The 24,694-nt window shown below is 35.8% G+C and overlaps 2 protein-coding genes across 6 annotated transcripts in view; one reads left to right on the forward strand and one right to left on the reverse strand.

The window, feature by feature from the left end:
• The window catches only part of FAM126B (family with sequence similarity 126 member B), a 78,143-nt gene that overhangs the window by 32,048 nt on the left and 21,401 nt on the right, over window positions 1–24,694 (forward strand). For 4 of the 5 annotated variants that reach the window (XM_029934099.1, XM_029934102.1, XM_029934100.1 and 1 more), the window contains exons 4-8: window positions 4,461–4,539; window positions 5,114–5,215; window positions 9,634–9,813; window positions 12,965–13,045; window positions 15,376–15,491. In XM_029934099.1, the coding sequence (XP_029789959.1) occupies window positions 4,489–4,539; window positions 5,114–5,215; window positions 9,634–9,813; window positions 12,965–13,045; window positions 15,376–15,491 (530 nt within the window). In that variant the 5' untranslated portion in view covers window positions 4,461–4,488. Of the gene's footprint in view, window positions 1–4,460; window positions 4,540–5,113; window positions 5,216–5,955; window positions 6,012–9,633; window positions 9,814–12,964; window positions 13,046–15,375; window positions 15,492–24,694 lie in introns of those variants that run through there. The other variant, XM_029934103.1, reaches the window with a different exon arrangement.
• On the reverse strand, window positions 3,918–4,076 carry LOC115286956 (40S ribosomal protein S27-like). The gene has a single exon (XM_029933284.1). The coding sequence runs from the start codon at window positions 4,074–4,076 to the stop codon at window positions 3,918–3,920; it is 159 nt and encodes a 52-aa protein (XP_029789144.1).

A 24,694-nucleotide genomic window follows, 5' to 3' on the forward strand; every position in this document is an offset into this window, starting at 1 on the left:
TAGGCTCTGGGATAGCTGTCAGCACAGAGCCTGACGTGGGGCTCAAACCCACAAACCATGAGATCATGACCTGAGCTGAAGCCGGACGCTCAACTGACTGAGCCACTGACGCGCCTCTTCTTTTTTATTTTAAAAGCAGTTACTGTTCTTTGTAGAGAATTGGAAAAAATATTAATTATAGGTGTTTTTCCTTGCCCTTTTGTGTAAAGTAGTAGCATACATTTTAAAAATCATATAATCCCTTATAGTTAGCAAAAAGGTAACTTACTGGTTTATAAATTTTTCCTAAAACATAGAAACCTTGATTTAAACCATTTTTAGTAGTTTAAGTATTTATGTTAAAAACTCGTTCATTTTGGAGCCATCTGGGTGGCTCAGTCAGTTGAGCATCCGACTTTGGTTCAGGTCATGATGTTAAGGTTTGTAGGATTGAGCCCCACATCAGGCTCTGTGTTGACAGCTCAGAGCCTGGAGTCTGCTTCACATTCTGTGTCTCCCTCTCTCTCTGCTCCTCTTTGACTCATGCTGTGTCTCTCTCTACCTCTCAAAAACAAATAAACATTAAAAAAAAAATAAAAAGGTTGTTCATTTTGATTTTTTTTTAAGTTTTTATTTTTATATAGCAATAGTTAGCTAGAAAACACAATGAAGGGGTGCCTAGATGACTCAGTTAAGCATCCAACTCTTGATTTCGGCACAGATCATTCATTGATCTCATGGTTCCTGGGATTGAGCCTTGCATTGGGTTCTGCCCTGACATAGAGGAGACTGCTTGGGATTCATTCTCTCCTTCCCTCCCTCCCTCCCTCCCTCTCTCTCTCTCTCTCTCTCTCTCTCTCTCTCTCAAAGTAAATTAAAAAAAGCATAATGAAAAAGAATCACTGTCACAGCAAGATACTATAAACCATACAGTAATCAACTTAATTAGAAATGTGTTGACGTATGTGAAGAAAAAGTAAACTTTATATTAAGATGTATAGAAGAGCATTTTTAATAAAGAGCAATGCCATGGGTCTATATGGGTTAACTCAATGTTGTGGAGATGTGAATTGGAATTAATTTGTAAACTCCTATGAGAATGGAATGTAGGAAAGAGACTTATCAATATAATTCTAATATTCCTCTGGAAGAATGAAGTAGGCAATAGTAAACACATTTTTAGGAAAAAGAATCTATATATAAAGGGATTTGTAGTTGTTTTACTAAGCCACAGTAATTAAAACATTATAGTCCTGGTGCAAAATTAATTGAAAAATAGCCCAGAAATAGTCCCCTTGAGTGGCTTTGTTAATTGTCTGACTCTTGATCTCACAACTACCCTACCCTAAATATGTAGACAATTGTTCATAAACATTTTTTTATTGAGGTATAATCTTTATAGAGTCAGAGGCACATTAATATAGTTCTGTCATAGAATCCATTTTTAGGTGAAGTAAGAGGTCTCAAAAAGTAATACCACTTAACTAATTATTGCTTAAAAGAAAAAAGGGAATTCTGACATTGATTTGAACAATCATCATAATAAATGGGAATGGGAAACTTACAAAATTACTTCTTTAAGGGGCATTATCATTTGGATGTATGGTTGTGCTATATTTTTTAAAATTTTTATTTATTTTGAGAGAGAGAGAGAGAATGATTGAGTGCACGCAGGAAGGGGAGAGAGCAAGAGACAAAAATTCCAAGCTGCACAGATCCCACTGCAGGGCTTAAGCTCACAGACTGTGAGATCATGACCTGAGCTGAAACCAAGAGTTGGACGCTTACTGACTGAGCCACTATTTTTTGAGTCTTATTTCTTAAGCAAGAGTTTTGTAACTTGAGTGTCCATGTCTATTAATGAGCTTTAGTTGATCTGAACTCCCAGAAATTATTTGCAAGATTGTATATGTATGAGTATTTATCTTTTTATGTAGTGTTTACTAATCCTTTGTTTCTTAAAGTTTATTATGGAACATTTCAAACTTACAACAAAGTGATGATATTAGTGTAATGAAACCTATACCAATTACTCAGCTTGAATGGTTATTCAGAGCCAAGCATGTTTCATTTATACCTAATTAGCTTTCCTTCTTTGGCTCCCCCTGCTCCTACTCTGATTATTTATTTATTTATTTTATTTTTGAGAGAGAGAGAGCAGGAGGAGAGGGGCAGAGGGGGAGAAAGAGAATCCCAAGCAGACTCCATGCTCAGCATGGAGCCTGACGTGGAGCTCAATCCCATGACCCTGGGATCATGACCTGAGCAACAATCAAGAGTTGGGCACTGACTGAGCCACCCAGGTGCTCTGCCTTGATTATTTTGAAACAAGTCCCTTACACATTTCACCAGTAAGTATTTCCGTATGTAACTTTAAGAAACAAGGACTATTAAAAAAAACCCAAACTATAGTATTGTTATCAAAGATAAAGATAACCCATAATTATTCCTTAATTTTATATCATCAAATAACCGGTCATGTTCTGCTGTCTCCAGTTGTGTCCTACTCATCTTAATTGTTTGTATCTGTATCAGAGTCCAAAAAAGATTCATATGTTGGTTATTGATGTTTTTAATCTCTTAATCTGTTAGGTTTTCCTACTATCTTTTTTTCTCTTGAAATTTATTTGACTAAATTCATCAGTCTTTCTTAAGAGTGTTTGCTATTTGAAAATAAGGGGCATGTCTTACTCTTCTTTGTATTTCTTTATAGAACACTTGATATAGCACATTATAGAGACATTGAAAAATCCTTTTGGGAGCACCTGGGTGGCTCAGTCAGTTAAGCATCTGACTTCAGCTCAGGTTATGATTTCAACGGTTCGTGGGTTCGAGCCCCGCGTCTGGCTCTGTGCTGACAGCTAGCTCAGAGCCTGAAGCCTGTTTTGGATTCTGTGTCTCCCTCCCTTTCGCCCTCCCTTGCTCGTGCTGTCTCTCTCTGTCTCTCAAAAATAAATAAGAAACAGAAAAAAAATTTTTTTAAATAATAAATTCTTTTGGAATTCAGGGGGATAGCTAGAAAATCTGATTCCTTTTCTTAGGAACAAGTTTAGTGTGCAATTTGACACACTTTTAGGAAATGTTATCTTTTTAATAAACTTTTATTTCAGTTGCTTTGAAGACATTACTTTCTCCCTCAAAGTCCTTTATTTCTTCTAGTTCTTAGCCTTTTTTTTAATGTTTATTTTTGAGAGATAGAGTGTGAATGGGGGAGGAGCAGAGAGAGGGAGACAGAGAATCCAAAGCAGGCTCTGCACAGACAGCAAAGAGCCCTTTGTAGGACTTGAACTCACAAACCATGAGATCATGACCTCACCCAAAGTTGGACGCTTAACTGACTACAGCCACCCAGGTACCCCTAGTTCTTACCTTTTGAACCTTTAAATTAAATTAAAATCCAATACCTTTTTATTGTCTTTCTCACTTTAAAAATAATATACGTTATTTTCTTTCTGTAAATCAGAGTTATACATAATTAGAATATCCTCAGTATTTCTTACCTCAGAGGTAAACACTTAAAAGAGTTTAGTGGATATATGCTTCCAGGCTTTTTTCACATTTTATATAGTTTTTTAATGGAATTATAGTTTATAGAATTGTACAATTTACTTTTTCTACTTGGATATTTTTCCATTATAGAAAAAATATAAATCTACCTTCTTTAAAGCCCTTTTTTGTTTAAACATTTATAATCCATGTGCTGAATATATGACCCTTGATTTCTAGCTTTTCTATATTTGTCATTTAAATCTGTCACATGGTTTGTTCTATGAAATATAACTTATTCCAGTTGTATATTTGGCAGAAGCTTTAAGCATAGACTGTTCATTTGTCTTGGGTAATGTGCAGTTTGGTAAACATGTTTTTTGGTTTTTGTTTTGTTTTATCCAAAATCTGTTTATTGGGATACTTTCTCACTCATCTTGATTTCTGGTGCTTTAAGGCTGCTTCCGTCTGAAGGAACATCCTTCTGTAAGCCGTGCTTTTCCTCCTGTAGGCTGGAAGAGGACAGTGCAACAGCCAACACACAAAACAACCATTTGTGCGTGGCTAAAGATGGTGGTGGTTTGGTAGCATCCTGAGCACTTCACATCCATGATGTAGGAGTCGGGGCTCTGCACCAGGCACTTCTTCTTGTGCTTCCTCTTCTCTTCCAGCACAGGTGGAGGAGGTCCTTCACAAGGAGGAAGTCATCACCCCCGGAAAGTCAATAAACTTGTTTTTTTCACTCTGAAATATAATTGTTGGGGAAAATACAAAAGTATTAGGAAAAGAAGTTTCAAATATATCACTAGAAGTAGAATTTATTTCTTAAGAATAAGTTTTGGTTTAATTGATCTCTAGTCTAGAAGTAAGCCTTCTTATCTAAAATATATACAAGGTTAGTTTCTCTGTTAGTGAAAGGTGCACATCACTTACCTTTGGTAGTTTCTTTAAGTCCATATGCCATCCTCAAGTTCAGTGCTTTGTTTCTTTCACAGATAAAAAAGTACTAGAAGGTAGAAGAAGATGCTGGGATCTGAACGTGGTGTTGTGGAAGAATGGTTATCAGAATTCAAGGTATATTGGATGGGGGATAAGAATGTATCATATGATTCTATATGTCCATAATTCAAAAGTGAATAAGTGTTCTATGGAGAAACTGAAACAGATGTTATGATATGAAATGGAAATGGCAAAATATGAAATATTGTGTTTCTGTAACTGTAACTCTTTAAAAAGGCACTAAGGTGAATAATGCCTAGAAGGTAATATGCAAAAGTAAAAATAGTTGTTAGGATTGATGAGGAGATTTATGAATTTTTAAATATATTCAATGAAAGAGGGGAAGCTTCTAAGCTTTAGTAAGTCACAGACATATTATTTGTGCCCTATATTTTTATATCCTATAATTAAAAATTATTCATTGATTCAATTTAAAACTGTATCATTTCTGAACACTATAAAATAAATGTTTCATAAGTATAAAACTTAATTTGTTTTATTAACTCTTATGAATATTTCTTGTGTTAATTATCTTTACCTTTCTTAGTTGACTCTATCATAAATCTTTTCAAGAGGAACTGAGGTAAAATATATATCCTGACTTCTCAATATTAAGTTTGCTTTTGATTTCCTTTGATGTTTCTTTTAGGCATTACCTGATACTCAGATCACCAATTATGCAGCAACCTTACACCGGAAAAAAACACTGGTACCAGCCCTCTATAAAGTTATTCAAGATTCAAATAATGAGGTAGGAAAGTTTATAAGAAAAATAATTTCAACATAGTGGAATAAAATATGTGTATTAAAACACATGTAAGTTTTGTAGTTTTCCCTCTTTTTTTAAAGCCTTTTTATGGGACTGGAAAACTTTCTTTCTACTGTTTTTCATTCTGATAGTTGCTTTGGCTTTCCCTCTGCCTTCCCTCTTAATATTTTTAAATGCTTTGATCAAATTTGTTTCTGTTGAGGACTATATGTTTCGAGTCTTGATTTGAGTGACCATCATCTCAATAGTTAACTTAGTTAATTTGAGACTTTTCTCTGTTTCCTGTTTGGGATGTTTCATTTTCTAGAATCCGAATTTCAGCCATGCACAAATTCAGTATTTTTATTTTAAGTATTGTTGGGAGTTATTTTAATGACAGTATAGAGCTGTATATATTATTTTAATCAGTGAACTCAAACTGGTAACATGAAATGATGCTGCTAGTAAATTTAGCTTGAAAATGATCGGAGAAAAAAACTATTTAGCTTAAATAGTCAGGATCAGTTAAGTTAGAATAAGAGTTTCCTGATACTCATCTTTGTGGTAGAAGAAGGGGGAAAAAATGGAGCTATTGAATCTATATGTTAATTTATGCAAAATACACACATTATCTTTCCATTAACACAATAGTATGACATATAGTTTTATCACCACTGGATTCATGTATGCTTTAAAATGAAAATGAAAGGAACACACAGGAAAGTAGCTTCTTATCTTCCCAGATACAGCCTCCAAGAGTGCCTCTGCTGTGTACTGGAGTGAGTTTGAAGAAGTTCAGGTAATCATCTCCTAACCAGCAGCTTAATTTAAAATGCATCTTAATTTTTGTCCTACCACTAAAAGCTTGCTTTATTGACCTCTTTCTTTCCTATCTCATAAACTTGGGTTGGCTCTCAGTTTAGGCTTGCATCTGTTGCTATTTGTAGCAGCAATTGCAGGATTCATTTGCTTCTTTTTCTCTTGCTGTGTATTTATGAATGTTTTATAACTTTAGGTGTGGTAATGTATATATATTCATGTCCTTTATGGTTAGGGTTTTTCAAAATTCTGTTTGAATAATGAATGTGTTATTTCCTATCCCTTGTTTTGCACTGTTTTAACATTTAAGCTTTGCTTATTAAAATTTGTTTTATGTTTTCTCTTTAGATTGTAAGCTCTTCATGAGCAGTGGTCATATAGTCTGTATTTGTTACTTCCCTAGAACCAAGTATATTATCATATACATAATGAACATTTAATAAATATTAATTAGAAGAATAGTGAAATGCAAAATGAAATTCTAAAATGCTATCATTTTCATTAACACAAGTATATAAAAAGGATTGGTTTCCTTTCTTATACTTAGAAGCTCTGACATTAAAAAAAGTTATTCACATTACTTTATGTTGTAATATTTCATAATATTAATGTGTGAGAGCTTGTCATGGGTAGAAATGGAAAATTTCAGCTTGAGAGATAAAAGCTCAACAGTAGCCATAATTATCCAGTTGTCAGAGCAGGTCTGTTTTTCCATCTTTTCTCCGGTCAGGTCGTGGGGTTCTAACCATGTGGTCGTAGTGCTGGCTTCGGCAGCACATGTACTAACCATGTGGTCATATTTCAGAAAAGCAAACTATGAAGCTCTGTAGAATCTCATACTAATTCTGGACTTTAGTCACAGAAGGAGGCCCCTTTTAGTCCTGATTTTATTGTATTCTGAAACGTAATCAACTGTTTTACTTAGTTAACAGGAAATTATTTCAGAAAATTGTCACATACCATATATAATATCAATTGAAGTTTATGACGATCTTATAAACAGTTTTGCTTTAAAGATCTTAAAAAGTTCTTAAGAAAGTATATTTCCTAGTTTAGTATTACATATCATGGCCAACTTGTACTGCAGCTGAAATTTAAACTCTAGACCAACATATTACTTAATTTTCCTCATTTCCTTTTTCCAGATCTTCCAGTCACTCTTGCAGTTCCTTCCCCTTCAGGGAGACTCCATCTAACTACTAACCCTGTCACTGTGTCATGGTTCGATTCCGCTTCCTTCTTCCTTCACATGACTCGCTTCTCTACCTGCTAAATTTTCAGAGGCTGTTTCCTTGCAAACATTCCTAGCTCTTTTGCTTCTCATTCCATTAGCTCTTTCTCTTTGGGGGAAAATCTCAGCACCGAATAAAACCCAGCCATCCATCTTCTTCAGGCCTATACCTGAGGAGCTCGACATACTTGCAGAAAACACAGTTGTTGACTTTTTCCACTTTAAATGCAGGACTAAAAGCCTCAAATGGTCACATAACACTGCCTGGCAATCTTGCTTTAGTTTCTTGGTACGCTGTCCCACTGTCCATTTTACACCTTCTCTTTCCTCAAACTCTTACCCTCCTTTCTCTCATCTCCAGCTTGCTTTCTGTTTCCTTAAAAAAAGAGGAAGATCATTGGGAGTTCTCTTATTTTCCCGTTTCTGCCTACCGCTCTACCAGCTTTTCCACCACACTCTTTTGCCTTTTCTGCTGTTCAATGGATGAAGCGTCTCAGGTGGTATCAAAGTGTCTCTTTTACATAGGCCTGGGTCACATCTTCTCTGGCCACCTGAAAGATTGCTCCTGCAGTAATCCCTTCTCATTCTTTCATCACTGATTTCTGAACAAAAATTATTGGATTGCCACCTACTCCTCTTCCCCATTTTAAAAAAAAGCAGAGTAAAATTTTTGACAACTCTTTCTTTCTTTGCTATGCTTAATTAAAATGTAGTCTTTTACATGCCATTGTGATTCTTGCTACTGAGAAAGGGAAGTTAAGGTCTTTATAACAGAAACGAATCATACTTGTACCATGGCAAATAAAAGTTAGAGATAACAATTTTGTAGGCTTTGACTAAAGAAGAAAATAGATTTGAAACATGGATATATATTTTTAATAAATATATTTATGGAAACAGCAATGTTTAATTCCCCAAAAAGCTATTTTGTCAATACTTTAGAAAGATACCAGCAGTTGACTATTTTCAGAAGTTTATTACTTCATTATTGACAATATATGGAATATACTATTTGTAGTTAAATAATCCTCACCTCCTCCTTTCTGCCTTCATTCTAATATAAGAAATGTGGGATAGTGGATGCATCAGCTTGGTGTTGGAAGGCCTGAATGTTAAGTGTCTTCCTCCCCCACTACTGTGACTTTGGGCAAATTGTCTGACTGACCTAGACTTCTGTGGAAGGGGAGAATTGGAATTTTTTGAAGATTGTAAATATTATGGTAGTGATTTCACATAATGGGCTTATTAGTTACTAGACACAAGGTGTACATGTATGTGAACTCTTTTTAGCTTTAAAGTCATTCCCTAAGAGCTAAGGGTAACTCATCTAAATATATTAACTGTACAATTAACATTTGGGTTTGTTGATTTTTGATATGCAATCATGAAAGTAGTGACTTATTCTAGGTGATAGGTTATTACAGATGTATATAACTATATTCAGATTTCCAAATGTATATGCATTATTTAATCATTCAGAATAGAGGTAAGCATATAAATAATGATTCATTTTTTAAAGCTAGTATTAAATTTTAATTTAGGTATTTTATAGTTTCTTGTCAATGTTGTATTTGCATTTTAAAATCATAGCCAGTTTTGTGTAGTCTGTAGTTATCTAGATTGGCAGTACTTGATTAGGAAAAAGGGAGACATTATTTAAGTTGCTCATTTTCTTTAGTTTTCAAGATGATGAAGATCTTCATAGTCTTATTGTGTGATATCATCTGAAAAATTTAACACTAAAAAAGCTACTCCTGTATACTTACCTTCTTTTCAAAAGTTTTAAAATAAATATAATTAGTAGATTTTAAGTCAGTCTTAAAACATAGAAGTAATCCATTTGTTTTACTTGTATGTATGTAAAATATTAGCTAGCATTTTGGATGTCCAAATATTATATATTGCAAAATCCCTTTCTCTACTGAGTGGCATGTAATTTTTATTTAAATCATAATCTAAGTTGAGATTTAAACTTTGTTTCCAACAAGAGCATTTGAAGTTATTTTCTTTCAATAAAAACTTTTTAAAGTGGAGGATAGTAAGGGCTGACAATAATAGAAAAGGAAGCTTAATAAATATAAATGTAGTACATTGGTTAAATAATTAACACATTTAATTGATCAGTGTATTGGAAAATATGTTGATAATCTATGGGCACAAAACACTTATAGTTAGTAGATTGGATTGGTCAGTTTAATATGTAGTCTCTGTACATAAGTAGAGATTAAGGTTGGGGTCACAGTGATTCAAAATGTATAAAAATTAATATTGAGAACTTATTTTTTAAATATTATACAAGTATATGTGCTTTAAAAAAACACAGTTACAGCAAAAGAATGGAAATAGCTAATGTCCTTTATTTTCCTTTTAGCTTCTGGAGCCTGTCTGCCACCAGCTGTTTGAGCTCTATCGTAGCTCTGAAGTTCGACTTAAGAGGTTCACTCTGCAGTTCTTGCCAGAATTGATGTGGGTTTATTTACGGCTTACCGTTAGCCGAGACAGACAGAGTAATGGTTGCATTGAAGCACTTCTGTTAGGAATTTATAATTTGGTAAGTTGAAAATGATAGTTTGTGAAATTTTAAGTGTTTTTTAAAAGTCTTTTGAAGTAATACTTAAAGAATACTTATAAAAAAATAAGTTAAAAGGTCTGATAGGTGAATTAATATAATTGAGTACACAGAGAGGCTTAATAAGTAATTGCTGATGCATTTTATAAAATAGGTGAAACTATTATAAGTGATAGCATTGTTAATATTTTGTGACTTATTTTTAAATAACTTTAATTGACCGATGTTTATGAATGCACTTCATTTAAAATTTTTAAAATTTATTTTGAATAGTCACTTGATAATATACACTTGACATATTGTTTTAAATTCTTCTAAGAAATTCTTAAGTATCTTAAACATTATTCTGGGTTTATTTCTCCCACAGTGTCCAGTTAGGACTTTGGTATTGAAATTCCTGTTCTTTGAAGATATCCTTTGTATTTAGTATTCATTGTAACCAAGCACTCTATGTAATAAGTTTTTTTCCATATTAATTTTTTAAATTTAAATCCAAGTTAGTTGGATTATGCTAGTACATTATTACAACACAGTGTAATAATGATTTCAGGAGTAGAATTTGATGATTCATCCCTTACATATAACTTACAGTGGTCATCTCAACAAGGGGTAAAGTACCTCATAGAACATTGAGTTTCACAATAAATAAATATTCTGTACCAATGCTCAACCCTCAAAGTATTATCCCTTAAAAAAACCATGAGAAACATTTCTGTCACTGGAACATATATCTGAAGAAAGGAATATGGCCTCTGAAATCATTTGTATTTTAAAACCGGGCCCTGCCACGTATTTTCTATTTTAAATTAGGGCAAGTTGCTTAATATCTTGACTTTAGTTGCTTCATCTGTAAAACAGGAATAAAACATTGTTAATAGGATTAAAAACAATTAGGAGAGGGGTGTCTGGCTGTCTCAGTACATAGAGTATGCAACTCTTGATCTTGGGGTTGCATGTAGGGTTTAGAGATTGCTTAAAAATAACATCTTAAAAAAAACAAGAGAATCCCCATGCTACCTGAGGTGTTTAATAAATGTCATTAATGGTAGTAGCAGTAGCAGTATCAAGTTGTACGTATTAAGGATGAAGTGTTTTTTTTTTTTTTTTACATGAAAAGCTGGTCTAGGTATAAAATTCTCCATTTTGCCAACTTGCCTGATTTTTTGTTTTAAAGCAGGAAGCTTGTTTCATCTACTACTCTCTCCTCTAGTACTTAGCATGGCCACTTAAATAAATGTATGTTGGTTTAATAATTTAGTGTTTTTGATTATGTTGAAAATTAAGCTTTTTTCTCATTTGTTTAATAAAATTCAGTAGTGGGACAAATGAAGCAAAGTGTTTTTAAGCAGGATGCTGACAAGTTCTTGACAGTGTTTATTGGTGCCGTTGTTTAATTATCTTTTAGCATCTCAAAAATAATGTTCTACAAAGTAAATGGTCAGATATCTATCAGAATGTAACCCAGGCTTCTGTCCTCTTCTAATTCATTTACTGTCTGTGTTCTCCTCTGTGGCTCTCAATTTTTCTTACCGCACAGGGTTTATTTTATATATTTATTTCTCTGTTTTTCTCTTTCTCTCTCCAGAACTTCTCCCTTGCTTCACATAGCCCCAGAGGGAGTTTTATATTGCCCTCAGCTTAAACAAAATGCAGAACATCCTTCTTCAGGAATGCACAAATATAAATAAAAGTTATTTGGCTTAATTTGAAATTTAGGAACAAAAATTAAAGTTTTATTGCCTAACCTAAATTAGGCCCATTCATCTTACTGTAGACTTTCTCTGAGGCATAATGGCCCAAATGTGGCAATAAATAGTTTGACTACAAAGTAGTTAAATGATCTCTCCAAAGAATTAAAAAAAATTTTTTTCTCCAAGGAATTTTTAAACCCATTTTCCTGCCAAAATTAGAGGTATGGCCAATGTTCACATATAATTGGTACTCTCCTGTGACATATTAAACTCAGAAATGAGCCCTACAGAGAAGTTCTTTTGGGTTTTTGTTTTGTTGACAGTAGTAGTTAACGTTGTTTCTTCTTTTGTGCTGTGTAACTCCTCAGTCTCTCCCTGACCTTCCTTCTGGGTCTACTAAGGGGGACAGACTCTCTCTGAATTTTATGCTAATTATGTATATTAATGTGAATTAATATGTAAAAGAAACATAGACCAAATAAGCCGGCAGAGGAGTGATAAGGGAGGAGCATTTCACCCCTTTATATGCTAGTGTCTACAGGCAGATTTTTATGAGTAACTGTAGAACACTGGTGGTACCAGAGACTGTAGAAATGAAGGACACTATTGTCCTTTTCACTGGAAGATAAAGTGCTTTTAAAAGAAAACAATTTTCTTGGAGTTCAGTAAAAATTACCTAAATATGAATTTATTTTTAATCACTTGGACTAATATTCATTGTGTTAATATATAGCTTAAATTAGGTCATTAGTGGGGCGCCTGGGTGGCTCAGTTGGTTAGCTGTCCGAGTTGGCTCAGGGCATGATCTCATGGTTCGTGGGTTCGAGCCCCGCATCAGGCTCTGTGCTGACAGCTAGCTCAGAGCCTGGAGCCTGTCTTCAGATTCTGTGTCTCCCTCTCTTTCTGACTGTCCCCTGTCATGCTGTTGTCTGTCTGTCTCCCTCTCTCTCAAATAAAAATAAATAGTAAAAAAAAAAAAAATTTTTTTAATTAGGTCATTAGTCTTTTGCTGAATAATTGTGACAGTTTTTTTTAGTCAGGATTCATTCTGTGTTAGAATAATGTGCTTTTCTTATTTAATAAATGTATTTACTGGCTAAAACATATAATCTGTTTAACTCAGACCTAATCTCTTGTAATCTCCCTATCTGTAAATTTAACAGGAAAGTTGATTTGTGTACCTGCTTCATATCTTTGCTGTCACATTACATTTGATTTAGTTATAGTATTGTGCTGCATACCTGTTAGAGGGTAACTCAACTACTAAACTGTGTATTGCTAATGGGCTAGAAAAGATACACTAGGGTAGGAATATTTGTCATATATTGCTATTTCTAAAACTCTTCCTCAGTTGTCAGTGATATATTTGGTAAGTTAAATTATTTTTTTCTTATAATATAGCCCTGTGATTATTTATCTTTGTATATATTTTTTAACTATAGGAAATTGCTGATAAGGATGGAAACAATAAAGTTCTGTCTTTTACTATCCCTTCCTTATCCAAGCCTTCAATATACCATGAAGTAAGTAAGATTGGGAAGGGGGAATTATTTAAGATTACACTGAGTAAGAAGGGGTGCCTGGGTGGCTCAGTTGGTTAAGTGTCCAACTCTTGATTTCTGCTCAAGTCATGATCTCACAGTTTGTGAAATGGAGCCTTGTGTTGGGCTCTGCACTGCACGGAGCCTGCTGGGGATTCTCTTTCTCTCACTCTCAAAATAAATAAACATGAAAATTTTATTAAAAAGTTATATTGAATAAGAGATCAAAGTCAACTTTATACCAGAGATAATTGCTAACACATCTTTATTGATTTACTTCTTAAAAGTAGGTGCTTGTTAGTGATGTAAAGCTAAGCTGTTATCAAGCGAGGCAGAAAGTAATAAGGGAAAATTTCCTCTAGTTTTTGTTTATTTCTTTTCCATTCTTCCAACACTGTCAGTTTCATTTTTTTTAGTCTTTTATGAATTTTTAAAAATATTATTTAATTTTTTAAAGTCTTCCATATTCATTAGAAACCTATTTATATTGATTTTTTAAAATTATTTTTTAGGAGGGGCGCCTGGGTGGCTCAGTTGGTTAAGCATCCGGCTTCGGCTCAGGTCATGATCCCACGGTTCGTGGGTCCGAGCCCCACTTAGGGCTCTGTGCTGACAGCTAGCTAGCTTAGAGCCTGGAGCCTGTTTCAGAGACTGTAGCTCCCTCTCTCTCTGACCCTCCTCTGCTTGCACTGTCTCTCTCTGTCTCTCAAAAATAATTTAAAAAAATTTTTTTTAATTATTTTTTAGGAAAATGTCTACTTGAAAGGATATTAACACTATTTCTATTTAAATGAGTCTATAATTGATCCACTGTTTTTGTTCATTAACAATACACTTCTGAGGTTTGCTTATATTTATTTGGTTGAACAATTTGAGCACCCTGATAATCATAACAGGTAGAAGACTCCTGTTAAGCTGAAATCCTTCTGCCTGTTTTATTTAAAGATATATGCTGTGAATCAGGCTTCCGGTCTCGTAGTGACCTTTCATGGATAAAGGTTGTAAGGAAAGCATTTAAAGGAACTTTACCAGTAGTCCAAAAATTATATTCCATTTTCTTATCAATAAACTGTATCCTCTTGTTTCATAGCTCCATGTGGCTATTTTTTTTTTCTTAATTAATTCCTGTGGGACTTCATTTTATATTGGAAATAGAATGCTTCCTGTTTAGCCAGGACTTGTTTTAGCATAGAATATTTCTGAGAATATAATCTTAATGAGATTTTAATTAAGTTCTATGGATCGTGTTATGAAGTAAAATGGAGGTTAATGAAACATTTATGAATGGATGCTTCTGACTTTAGGAACATTTAATCAATCATGTCACTAGTAAAGAGACATTTGATCATAGTCTTCAATACTGTTTAAAAGTGTCTGTACCTTGCTTTAAGTTTTTATTTTAATTCCAGTTAATATACAGTGTTATATTAGTTTTAGGTGGACAGTATAGTGAATTCAACAATTCCTTACTTCATCGAGTGCTCATTGTGACAAGTGTACTTAATCCCCATCACCTATTTAATCCATGCACCTTGTTTTCTTCATTGTAGAATGGGATTAATGAAAGTATCTACCTACCTGAAGTTAGATAAACTGCAGAATTTAACTGGGCAGTCTCAAGGCTGCTTTGTGTTTTGGAATACAAACAAATTAAAATGTATGAATCTGAAAAAAAATTTTTTTAAATTTTTTAAATAAAATTGATGTATTTATAACCTTTAGTCTTTCCAGCAACTTTGTTTTTTGTTTTTTGTTTTGTTTTTTTGTGTGAGAGAGAGAGCATGAACAGAGTCAGACACTTAACTGACTGAGCCCCAGGTGTTTCCCTGGAAACTTTTATTATTCTGTGTCCTAAATACAGATTCATTCCATAATCTTACAAAAAATAAAGCAGTTTATTTTTAGTTTATGTATTATACATAATTTCCAAAAACAGCTGTAGAATATATGTTAATTGAAAAATGCAAAAGGTGGGGCACCTGGGTTCTTAGTCGGTTAAATGTCTGACTTTGGCTCAGGTCATGATCTTACGGCTCGTGGGTTCGAGCCCTACATCAGGTTCTGTGCTGACAGCTCAGAGCCTGGAGCCTGTTTCAGATTCTGTGTCTCCCTCTCACTCTGCCCCTCACTCACTTAGTCTCTGTCTCTGTCTCAAAAATAAATAAACTATAAAAAAATTTTTTTTTTAAATGCAAAAGGTTTTGAATAAGAGAATGGTCTTAAACTTCCTTCTGTTAAAACAAAATTAAATCTCTTTATATTATATAGATTTTTGCTTCGACACAGTCTCATACTTTACCTTTGTTTTGTAGCCCTCAACAATTGGATCCATGGCTTTGACAGAAGGGGCATTGTGTCAGCATGATCTCATCAGGGTTGTTTATAGTGATCTTCATCCTCAGAGGGAAACATTCACTGCACAAAACCGGTAATGGTCAAAATTGTAGATAGTAATAACTATTAATTTATGCTTAATAGTTAACTATAATTACTTGGTTCAAGTTTGGTGAGAGAAGCAGCAAAAGGTTTAAAATGTCATATTAATAAAATACATTATAGTAGTGAAATACCTATCTATCTAATGCATGGCCCTGTGTATGGTCATCTTATATAAAACAATGTAAAAACTAAAAGTGTGGGCATAAAGTCAGACAAACCAAGATTTGTATTCTAGCACTGCATGTTAGAAGCTCTCCCTCTGAGGCAGTTTATTTATTCTGCACCTTGCTTTCTTCATGGCAGAATGGGTTAATAGAGTACCTTTCTTCCTGAAGTTAGACAGACTGAATGCATTGTCCCGAAGACTTCCCTTACTTCGACTAACTGCAGAAGTTAGTCTGCACTAACTGCAAGTTTGGGGGTGGTTCCCATAACCAGTCTTAGATTTGATAACTCACTAGAAGGACTCAGAACTCACTGAATGAAAGCTGTTTTATTCACAATTAAGGTTTGTTACAAGAGAAGGATACAGATGAAAATCAGTCAAAGGGAGAGATGCATAGGATAGAATCAGGAGGGTTCTAGATGCAAAGTTTCTGATGTCCTCATCCATGGAGTCAAGATGCATTCCTCCACTCCCAGCATCAGTGTGTGACAGGATAGAGTCAAGTTCAATGTCCAGACTTTTCACTGGGCTCCATTATTGTAGGTAAGACTGATTAGATTTCTTTGCTCACATGGTTGATCTCAGCCTCCAGGTTTGTTGAGGCTGTATGACCCAAAGCCTGACCCTAAGTCACATGTGGTTGCTGTTTCTATTGTGGCCAGTCCCCACCCTAAACAAAAACACTGCTGTCAGGTATGACGTAGGTTCCCTCCTAGCTGGAAGGCAAAGGCCAAACTTCTTTGGGCAAGGCCAAATTCTTTACTATACAGACCACGCCTTGGCCTTGGGCCAAGTCTCTTTTAAACAGAAACAATCATGTTTATCTGGGTGTATATATGACAGACCCATTTATATGTCCGACACAGAGAGCAATGTGATCATTATGAATGTGCCCAACATTACATTACATAGATTTGAAGAAACTCTGATTTGTTCTGTAAAGCCACTACATACACATTCATATTTTTGTGCCAGTTTGAATATTTTTTATCCTACTCTACTCCATCTGCTGCTGTTTGTACCTTATGATAAACTTGAGCAGAAATATTGATTATAGAAATTAGCTGATGATTAGCTAAGTCCAGTTTTTCCCTCAGGCCAGTCATTTTCTACCAGCATCCATCCTAAGGAGGCTTTAACTCAATTGACCAATACATCAATATTAGGATTATAACCTTACCAACCATGCTAGTGTTACACCTTATCACGGAATGGCAGTAAGTGTGGCCTGAAAAATAAGAGGCAAAGATGCTAGCATATTTCTGGAGTCTTAGTCGTTAACTGTTACTGCAGTTCTTCAGCACATATTACCAAAATGTCTCCCAGAACAATGCCACTCACTTCTGTAGGCTTCTCTTTCACTTTATCATGTTCTAAAATTAGGAGTGGTCTCACTAACATATGGTTTCACCCTTTCAAGAATCTGATGTACCAGGAGACAGTATTGTCTCTTGCTGTTAACCTCTCATGGTGGCAGTGAATATTGAATTTCTTTCATTGCATAATCCATTTATTAATTCCTTTGTCTCAGCTAAACATTCTGACCTGTCTCCATTTGTACCCAAACTTTTCTACCTTTGGAAGGGATGTTAGGTGTGGCCACTGTGCTGGTCCAGATTGCTGGCAGCAGTACTAGCCCAGCATGTGCCTCCTCTCAGTTCACTCCCATTCATACAGGTATATTCACCTAGCTACAGAACTAGTGAGCTCTTGACACTAGGCGACACATCTGTACTCAGTGTCAACCCAGTTTTGCCAGATGAAATGATGGCACAACCCACCCAATCAGGCTTTTGGGAATTTTAAAGATACAGTTACAGTTTCTTGCTTAGAAATTCTCACTTCTGGCACCTGCACTTGCAACCCTGATCCTACACCAGTGCTTTAGGTAGAAAAAGAAAAATTGAAGTGATATGGGGAAGAAAGAAGTATAGTTATACCACCATGTTCTGAAGAATTGCATAGTCTTACCAACAATGTCCTGCCACTGCTTTCCACATCCCCAGAAAAGCAGAGAATTCTGTGTAGTAGTGACCCTCCTGTGGAAATCTGCCCTTCTTGCTTCATTCCCATCTCCTTTCCCCATCTCATTTTCAATGACGAATGTTTTCATTACTTGTTCCGCTTCTCTGTCAAACAATTATGCTAAGGATATTTCCTTACCCATTGCTACACCTTATGGGCTGTGAAGTGTGTTCTTTGCTCTGAAATAGTGTGACTCAGCAGTCCAAATTGGTGCAATATCTTCTGGTCCTTTTATAGTACTCTGAACATTTGACCTACCATCAGATAAGCAAAGTTTAGTGCAGAGTAAGTGTTTATTCCTGTCAGGACCAATTTGAGGCTCTAGAGGCTACAGCTGTCAGCTCTGTGCAGGGCCTTTCCCAGGGTAATGTGCCCCATAGCCATCTGCAGTCTGTGTCTCTCTTGTCAGCAAACAGAACAGTTCTTATTGGAATTTTTTACTTCAGTCTATAAAAAGATTATGTCTAAATTCAGCTCATTACTGCATTGCTACCATGTCCACCAATTTGGTGGACACAGATGGTCACTTCAAGCAAGCACACTGGGATATCTACTCCTTGACACCAGTTGCCTTCTGATTTCCTGATAAGTATAAACAAAATTCTCCATTAATGTATTTCTCAAATTCCCATGGTGATTTCCATAGGGTTATTCCCTTTATAGACGCCCATTTATTTTATTTTTTTAAATGTTTAATTATTTGTTTTGAGAGAGAGAGAGAGAGAGAGAGAGAGAGAGAGAGAGAGAGCGTGCGAGCGAGCAGGGGAAGGGGAGGGGTGAGGAGAATCCCAAGCAGGCTCCTCTGTGTCAGTGCAGAGCGTGATAGGGGGCTCAAATCCATGAACTGTGAGATCATGACCTGAGTCAAAATCAAGAGTTTGACTAAGCCACCCAGGGGCTCCACAGTCACCCCTTAAATAGGCCAGTTTTCCCTTGCCTTTTTTGCCTGACCATGTGGTTAAGCCATTGGCCACTACCATTGAGCTGGTAAAAATTCATACTGGCAAATAGCATTCCCTTAAGTCCACTTACCAACCTGATTTGTTTTTCACCTTTTTCAGTCAGAGTGGCAGCCTTCCAAACAAGATGTAGTCCATTCATCTTAGAACTGCCATCCATAGGGGCCCCTGGGTGGCTCACTTGGTTAAGTGTCTGACTTTGGCTCAGGTCATGATCTCACCGTTCCCGAGATTGATCCCCGTGTCGAGCTCTGTGCTGACAGCTCAGAGGTTGGAGCCTGTTTCAGATTCTGTGTCTACCTCTCTCTCTCTGTCCCTTCCCTATTAGTGCTCTCTCTCTGTCTCAAAAATAAACAGACATTAAAAAATTAAAAAAAGAAAAAAGAACTGCCATCCATAAGTCAAAGAGCTCTTTGTTGGTCAATGAGTGACCATCACTCTGTGTCCAGGTGACAAAAGAATCTGTCATCATGTCAGGTAGTGCCAAAGTTGACTAGGAAAAAAAGAGGCTACCTGTTGATGAGTACTCTAAGCACCTGTTTGTATTCCTCGGTAGCACTTTTCAGCACATACCATTTCCATTTTGTTCTTCTGGTACGGTCCATGTTTTTCTTACATCACCCAAGATGTTCTGGATGCTTCAAATTTCATGATGATTTTATGTTTCTGTGTCACCAGCTCCCACGTGAAAAAAGTTGTCAGGTATGACATGGGTTACTTCCCATGGCGGCAAAGACCAGACATCTCTTTGGGCCAAATTCCTTACTTCATATTAACATACATGATTGTTGTTAGGAATAAGTGAGGTGATGCTTAGTTAGCACAGTGTCTGGCATGCTTAGCACATGTGCCTGGCACATACTGAATGTTGGTAATATTGTCATTTGTTGTATAATATTTTATTTATGTACTATTATTTTGTTGGTTATAACATTCGAGTTATGGAAGGAATGTAAAATCAAAATTTCCATAGTCACTTACCTCTGATTAGTGCTCTGATTGGAATTCTGGTTCTTTCTTTGGATCTTTCCAATATTACATATATGATAGAAAATGCATTGGCTTTCCTTGCATCCTAACACATTGTTTCAGAATTCAGCTTTAGTGATCATTCTTTATTAGTCAGTAGGGTGCTATGTAATAACATTGGGGAAGGCCTTAGCCCAACTTAAAGTAACACCTTAATTTTTTTTTTCTAGTTATATTGGTTTACTCACATCATTTCACAATATTAAATTTATGTTAAAAGAGTAGTTCATAGTATAGTCTGCAGGCTGATTTGCATAAAAATCATCTGGTTACCTGCTTCCTTTTTTGTTTTATAACTCTAATTTTTAAAAGGATAATGTTATATACTTATGGTAAATTTTAAATAGAACAGAATATAAATAGATGAAAATAAATGGGAATACAAGAGAATAGTATGTGTCCTCTTCCCTCTAACCTCCATTTCTACCCTCAGTCGGTAAATGTTAGCCATTTCGTATGTGTGTCCTTTCAGAATATTTTAATGCATGCAAAAGCTCAGTTGGACATACTGTTCTGCAACTTTTTTCCATTTAAGAGTAAATCTTAGGGGTGTCTGAGTAGCTCATTCAGTTAAGTATTCAACTTTTGATCAGGTCTTGATCTCAGTGTGGTGAGTTCAAGCCCTGCTTTGGGCTCTGTGCGGTGTGTGGAGCCTATTCAAAAGAAAAAAGAAAAAAAGGAATAAATCTTAGACTTACTTCTGTAACAGCATATAGATATCTCCATATTCTTCTTTAATGACTTAGTATTATACACACACACACACATACTGTCAGTTTTTAGCTAATCTTAATATTGACTGAAATTTAGATTATTTCACTTTTTTCCTATTATAAACAATATTGCAAGGAACCCAGTTTTGTTTTGTTTTTGTATATATATTTGGTGCATAGAAGCACCAAACTTATCTGTAAGATAAATTCCTAGTGGTGAAATTACTAAGTTAAAGAATGTCTCCTTTTTCACTTTGAGTAGGTATTTCCAAATTACCCTCCCCCTGAACAACTGCACCAGCAATGTCCTACCAGTAGTTTGAGAAGGCCTATTTCCTCATACTAACCCCAAGTACTGGGCATTTTCAAATTTTTTAATCTTTGCCTATTGATCGTTAAAAATTGATGTTACATTGTTTTATTTGGCATTCCCTTAATTATGACTGGGCATAAACACTTTTAATATATTAATTCATTATTTTTCCTGATTTGTGAAATGCCTATTCATGTCCTGTGTCCATTTTTCATATTGAACTATATATTTCTTTTCCTAGTGATTTGAGTTTGAGAGCTAGTTTTCTGAGCTCTGACAGAGAGACAGAGCATGAGCAGGGGAGGGGCTGAGAGAGAGAAGGAGACACAGAATCTGAAGCAGGCTCCAGGCTCTGAGCTGTCAGCACAGAACTCGATGCAGGGGGCTGAAACCCACAAACTGTGAGATCGTGACCTGAGCCAAAGTCGGAGGCTTAACTGGCTGAGCCACCCAGCACCCCTTGAGTTTTTTAAATACTGAGAAAACTGCACTGTGTTTTACAGCTTGCACATTTTCAGTTGTTTTTAAATTATTTTTATTTGAGGTATAGTTCACATACATTAAATTCACCCCCTTTAAAGTCTACAATTCGTTCATTTTTAGTATATTTACAAGATTGTGCAACTACTAGCACTGTTTAAATCCAGGACATTTTGGGGCACCTGGGGGCTCAGTTGCTTGGGCATTTGACTTCAGCTTAGGTCATTATCTCACAGCTTGTGAGTTTGAGCCCCACATCGGGCTCTCTGCTGATGACAGTTCAGAGCCTGGAGCCTGCTTTGGATTCTGTGTCTCCCTCTCTCTCCCTCTGCCCTCCCCTACCCCCCCATCAGAAATAAATAGTAAAACATGTATCAATCAACCAATCAATAATCCAGGGCATTTTTATCACACCAAAAAGAAACCCCTCTTTCCTTTCCTTCAGTCCCTGGCCACAACAAATTTTACTTTTCTGTCTATAGATTTCTGTCAGTTCTAGACATTTTGTGTAAATGGAATTATGCAATGTGTGGCTCTTTGTATCTGACTTCTTAGCACATTTTTAAGATTCATTTATATGGTACTTCCTTCCTTTGTATAACTGAATAATGTTCTGTTGTTTTGATATACATTTTATTTATCCATTCATCAGTTGATGGACATTTGGGTTATTTCCACATTGGGGCTATTTCTGAATAATACTGCTGTGAACGTTTATTTATAAGTTTTTGTGTGAACATGTGTTTTCATTTCATTGGGCTATGTACCTGGGAGCAGATAGCCAGATCATCTGATAATTTAATGCGTAACTTTTTAAGGAACTCTCATGGTGTCCTCCGGAGTAAGTGTACTATTTTACATTCCCACAAGCAGCATCCATCTTTTGACGTACAGCCATCGCAGTGGTTGTGAAATCGGGTGCTGCTGTTTTGTTTTTGCTGTAGGTTTTAGTTTTTTGTTATTGTTTTAGCTTTTGTACAGTCAACTGTATCAAGAATATACTCACATATACACATGCAGATATGTATTTTTTTCATATTTAAACATCCATTTGCTCTACACAATTTATGAAGACAAACTGCAGTCTCCAGCTCTTCTCTACCCCTCTTCCATTTCTCTTTTCCAAGATATTATAACAACTTTTAACCAGTGGTTCTCAACCAGGGCATTTCTGCCTCCTGGCAACATTCTGCAATGCCTGGACCAGCCTCCCACAACAAACATTTACCTAGCCCAAAATGGCAGTGGTGCTAAGCTTGAGAAATCTTGCTTTTAACTGACTTTCTTAATATTTACTTTTACCTCTTTTTTAAAAATATTTATTTATTGTTGAGAGAGAAAGAGACAGAGCATGAGCAGGGGAGGGGCAGAGAGAGAGAGACACACACACACAGGATCTGAAGCAGCTCCAAGCTCTGAGCTGTCAGCAAAGAGCCCGATGCAGGGCTTGAACTCATGAACTGTGAGATCATGACCTGAGCTGAAGTTGGATGCTTGACCGACTGAGCCACCCAGGTGCCCCTACTTTTACTTCTTTAACTTGCTGCTTCTTAATCTTTGAGTTTGGGATATTATCTAGCAACTTATCTCTATGAAAAATAAAGATTTAGCTCATTTTTCTCTCTCATCCTCTTGTCCTCTCCATGTAGTTCAGTTTAACTATGGGGAACTCATTTTTCAAATTTCTTATTGTTATCAATAACCACGGTTCATTTTAAGCTTCCTTGCTTTGTATGGCTTAGATTTGTAATTAATTGATTACTTTTCCTTTCCTGTGTACCTTTTTGTTTTCCTTGGAGTTCACAATTGTCCTTTTTTCTTTATTTATTATTTGCTTTATAATTCAGCTCTTATAAATTCTCTACCAGTTGTCTAAACCTCCTTTTAAATCTTCATTCATGTCAATTATTCTCCCAATTTTATTTTCCTACGAAAGAGGTTCCTGGAGCCTTTTCACTTACTCCAGTCTGTACAGGTTCCCTCTCTGCCTGGTGTACATTTATTATCTTGGGATCTCCCTTCACTCTTTTTGTTTTTTAATTTTAGTTAACATACAGTGTGATATTGGTTTCTGGAGTAGAATTCAGTGATTCATCACTTATATATAACAACTCAGTGCTCATCCCAAGTTCCCTTTTTAATAGTCATCACCAGGGGCGCCTGGGTGGCTCAGTCAGTTACATGTCCAACTTCAGCTCAGGTCATGATCTCACAGTTCATGGGTTCGAGCCCCGCATTGGGCTCTGGGTTGACAGCTCAGAGTCTGGAGCCTGCTTTAGATTCTGTGTTTCTCTCTCTCTACCCCTTCCCTGCTTGTACTCTGTCTCTCTGTCCCCCTAAAATAAATAAACATTAAAAAATAAATAAATAATAGTCATCACCCATCTAGCCCATCTCCCACCCACCTCCCTCCATCAGCCCTTAGTTTGTTCTTTATTATCAAGAGTCTCTTGTGATTTGTTTTCCTCTCTTCTCTTCCCACCCCCCACCATGTGTTCATCTGTTTTGTTTCTTAGATTCCATATAGGAGTGAAATCGTTACATATTTTTCTTTCTCTAGTTTGGCTACTGTTAATAATGTTGCTATAAACATTGGGATGCATGTACCTCTTCAAATCTGCATTTGTTCTATTTTTGAGGAACCTTTATACTGTTCTCCAGAGTGGCTACCCCAGTTTGCATTCCCACCAACAGTGCAAGAGTGTTCCCTTACTCTGCATCCTCACCAACACCTATTGTTTCTTGTCTTAATTTTAGCCATCCTGACAGGTGTGAGGTGATACCTCATTATGATTTTGATTTGTATTTCCCTTGATGATGAATGATGTTGAGCATCTTTTTGTGTATCTGTTAGCTACCTGGATGGATGTCTTCTTTGGAAACGTGTCTATTCATATCTTCTGCCCATTTCTTCAGTGTATTATTTGTATTTTGGGTGTTAAGTCTGATAAATTTTTTATGGATTTTAGATACTAATCCTTTATCAGATATGTCATTTGAAAATATCTTCTCCATTGCAAAGGTTGACTTTTAGTTTTGTTGATTGTTTCCTCTGTCAGGCAGAAGCTTTTTATCTTGATGAGTTACCAGTAGTATATGTTTGCTTTTGTTTCCCTTGTCTTCGGTGACATATCTAGTAAGAAGTTGCTGTGGCCGAGATCAAAGAGGTTGCTACCCGTGTTCTCTAGGATTTTTATGGCTTCCTGTGTCACATTTAGGTTTTTCATCCATTTTGATTTTATTTTTGTGTATGGTGTAAGAAAGTGGTCCAGGTTCATTGCTTTGCATGTTGTCCACTTTTCCCAACACCATTTGTTGGAAGAAACTTTTTTCCTCCCTTTACTCTTATCTTGGGAATTCTCTTTGTCTTTTTCCTCTGTGGATCTGTTTAATGTACCTATATCCTCATTCTTTTTTCCTAATATTCCAGTATTCCACTATGATATTTCTTGGTGTAGGTTTATTTCTTCCATTGTGCTGGGCACATTATGCTGAGTGAACCTTTTT

Source organism: Suricata suricatta, chromosome 3 (assembly GCF_006229205.1).
Source record: "Suricata suricatta isolate VVHF042 chromosome 3, meerkat_22Aug2017_6uvM2_HiC, whole genome shotgun sequence".
In the NCBI taxonomy this organism is placed as follows: Eukaryota; Metazoa; Chordata; class Mammalia; order Carnivora; family Herpestidae; genus Suricata; species Suricata suricatta.

Bases quoted from the DNA above. Each gene is read 5' to 3' on its own strand.
- LOC115286956 (XM_029933284.1), bottom strand. From the start codon at position 4,076: ATGGATGTGAAGTGCTCAGGATGCTACCAAACCACCACCATCTTTAGC.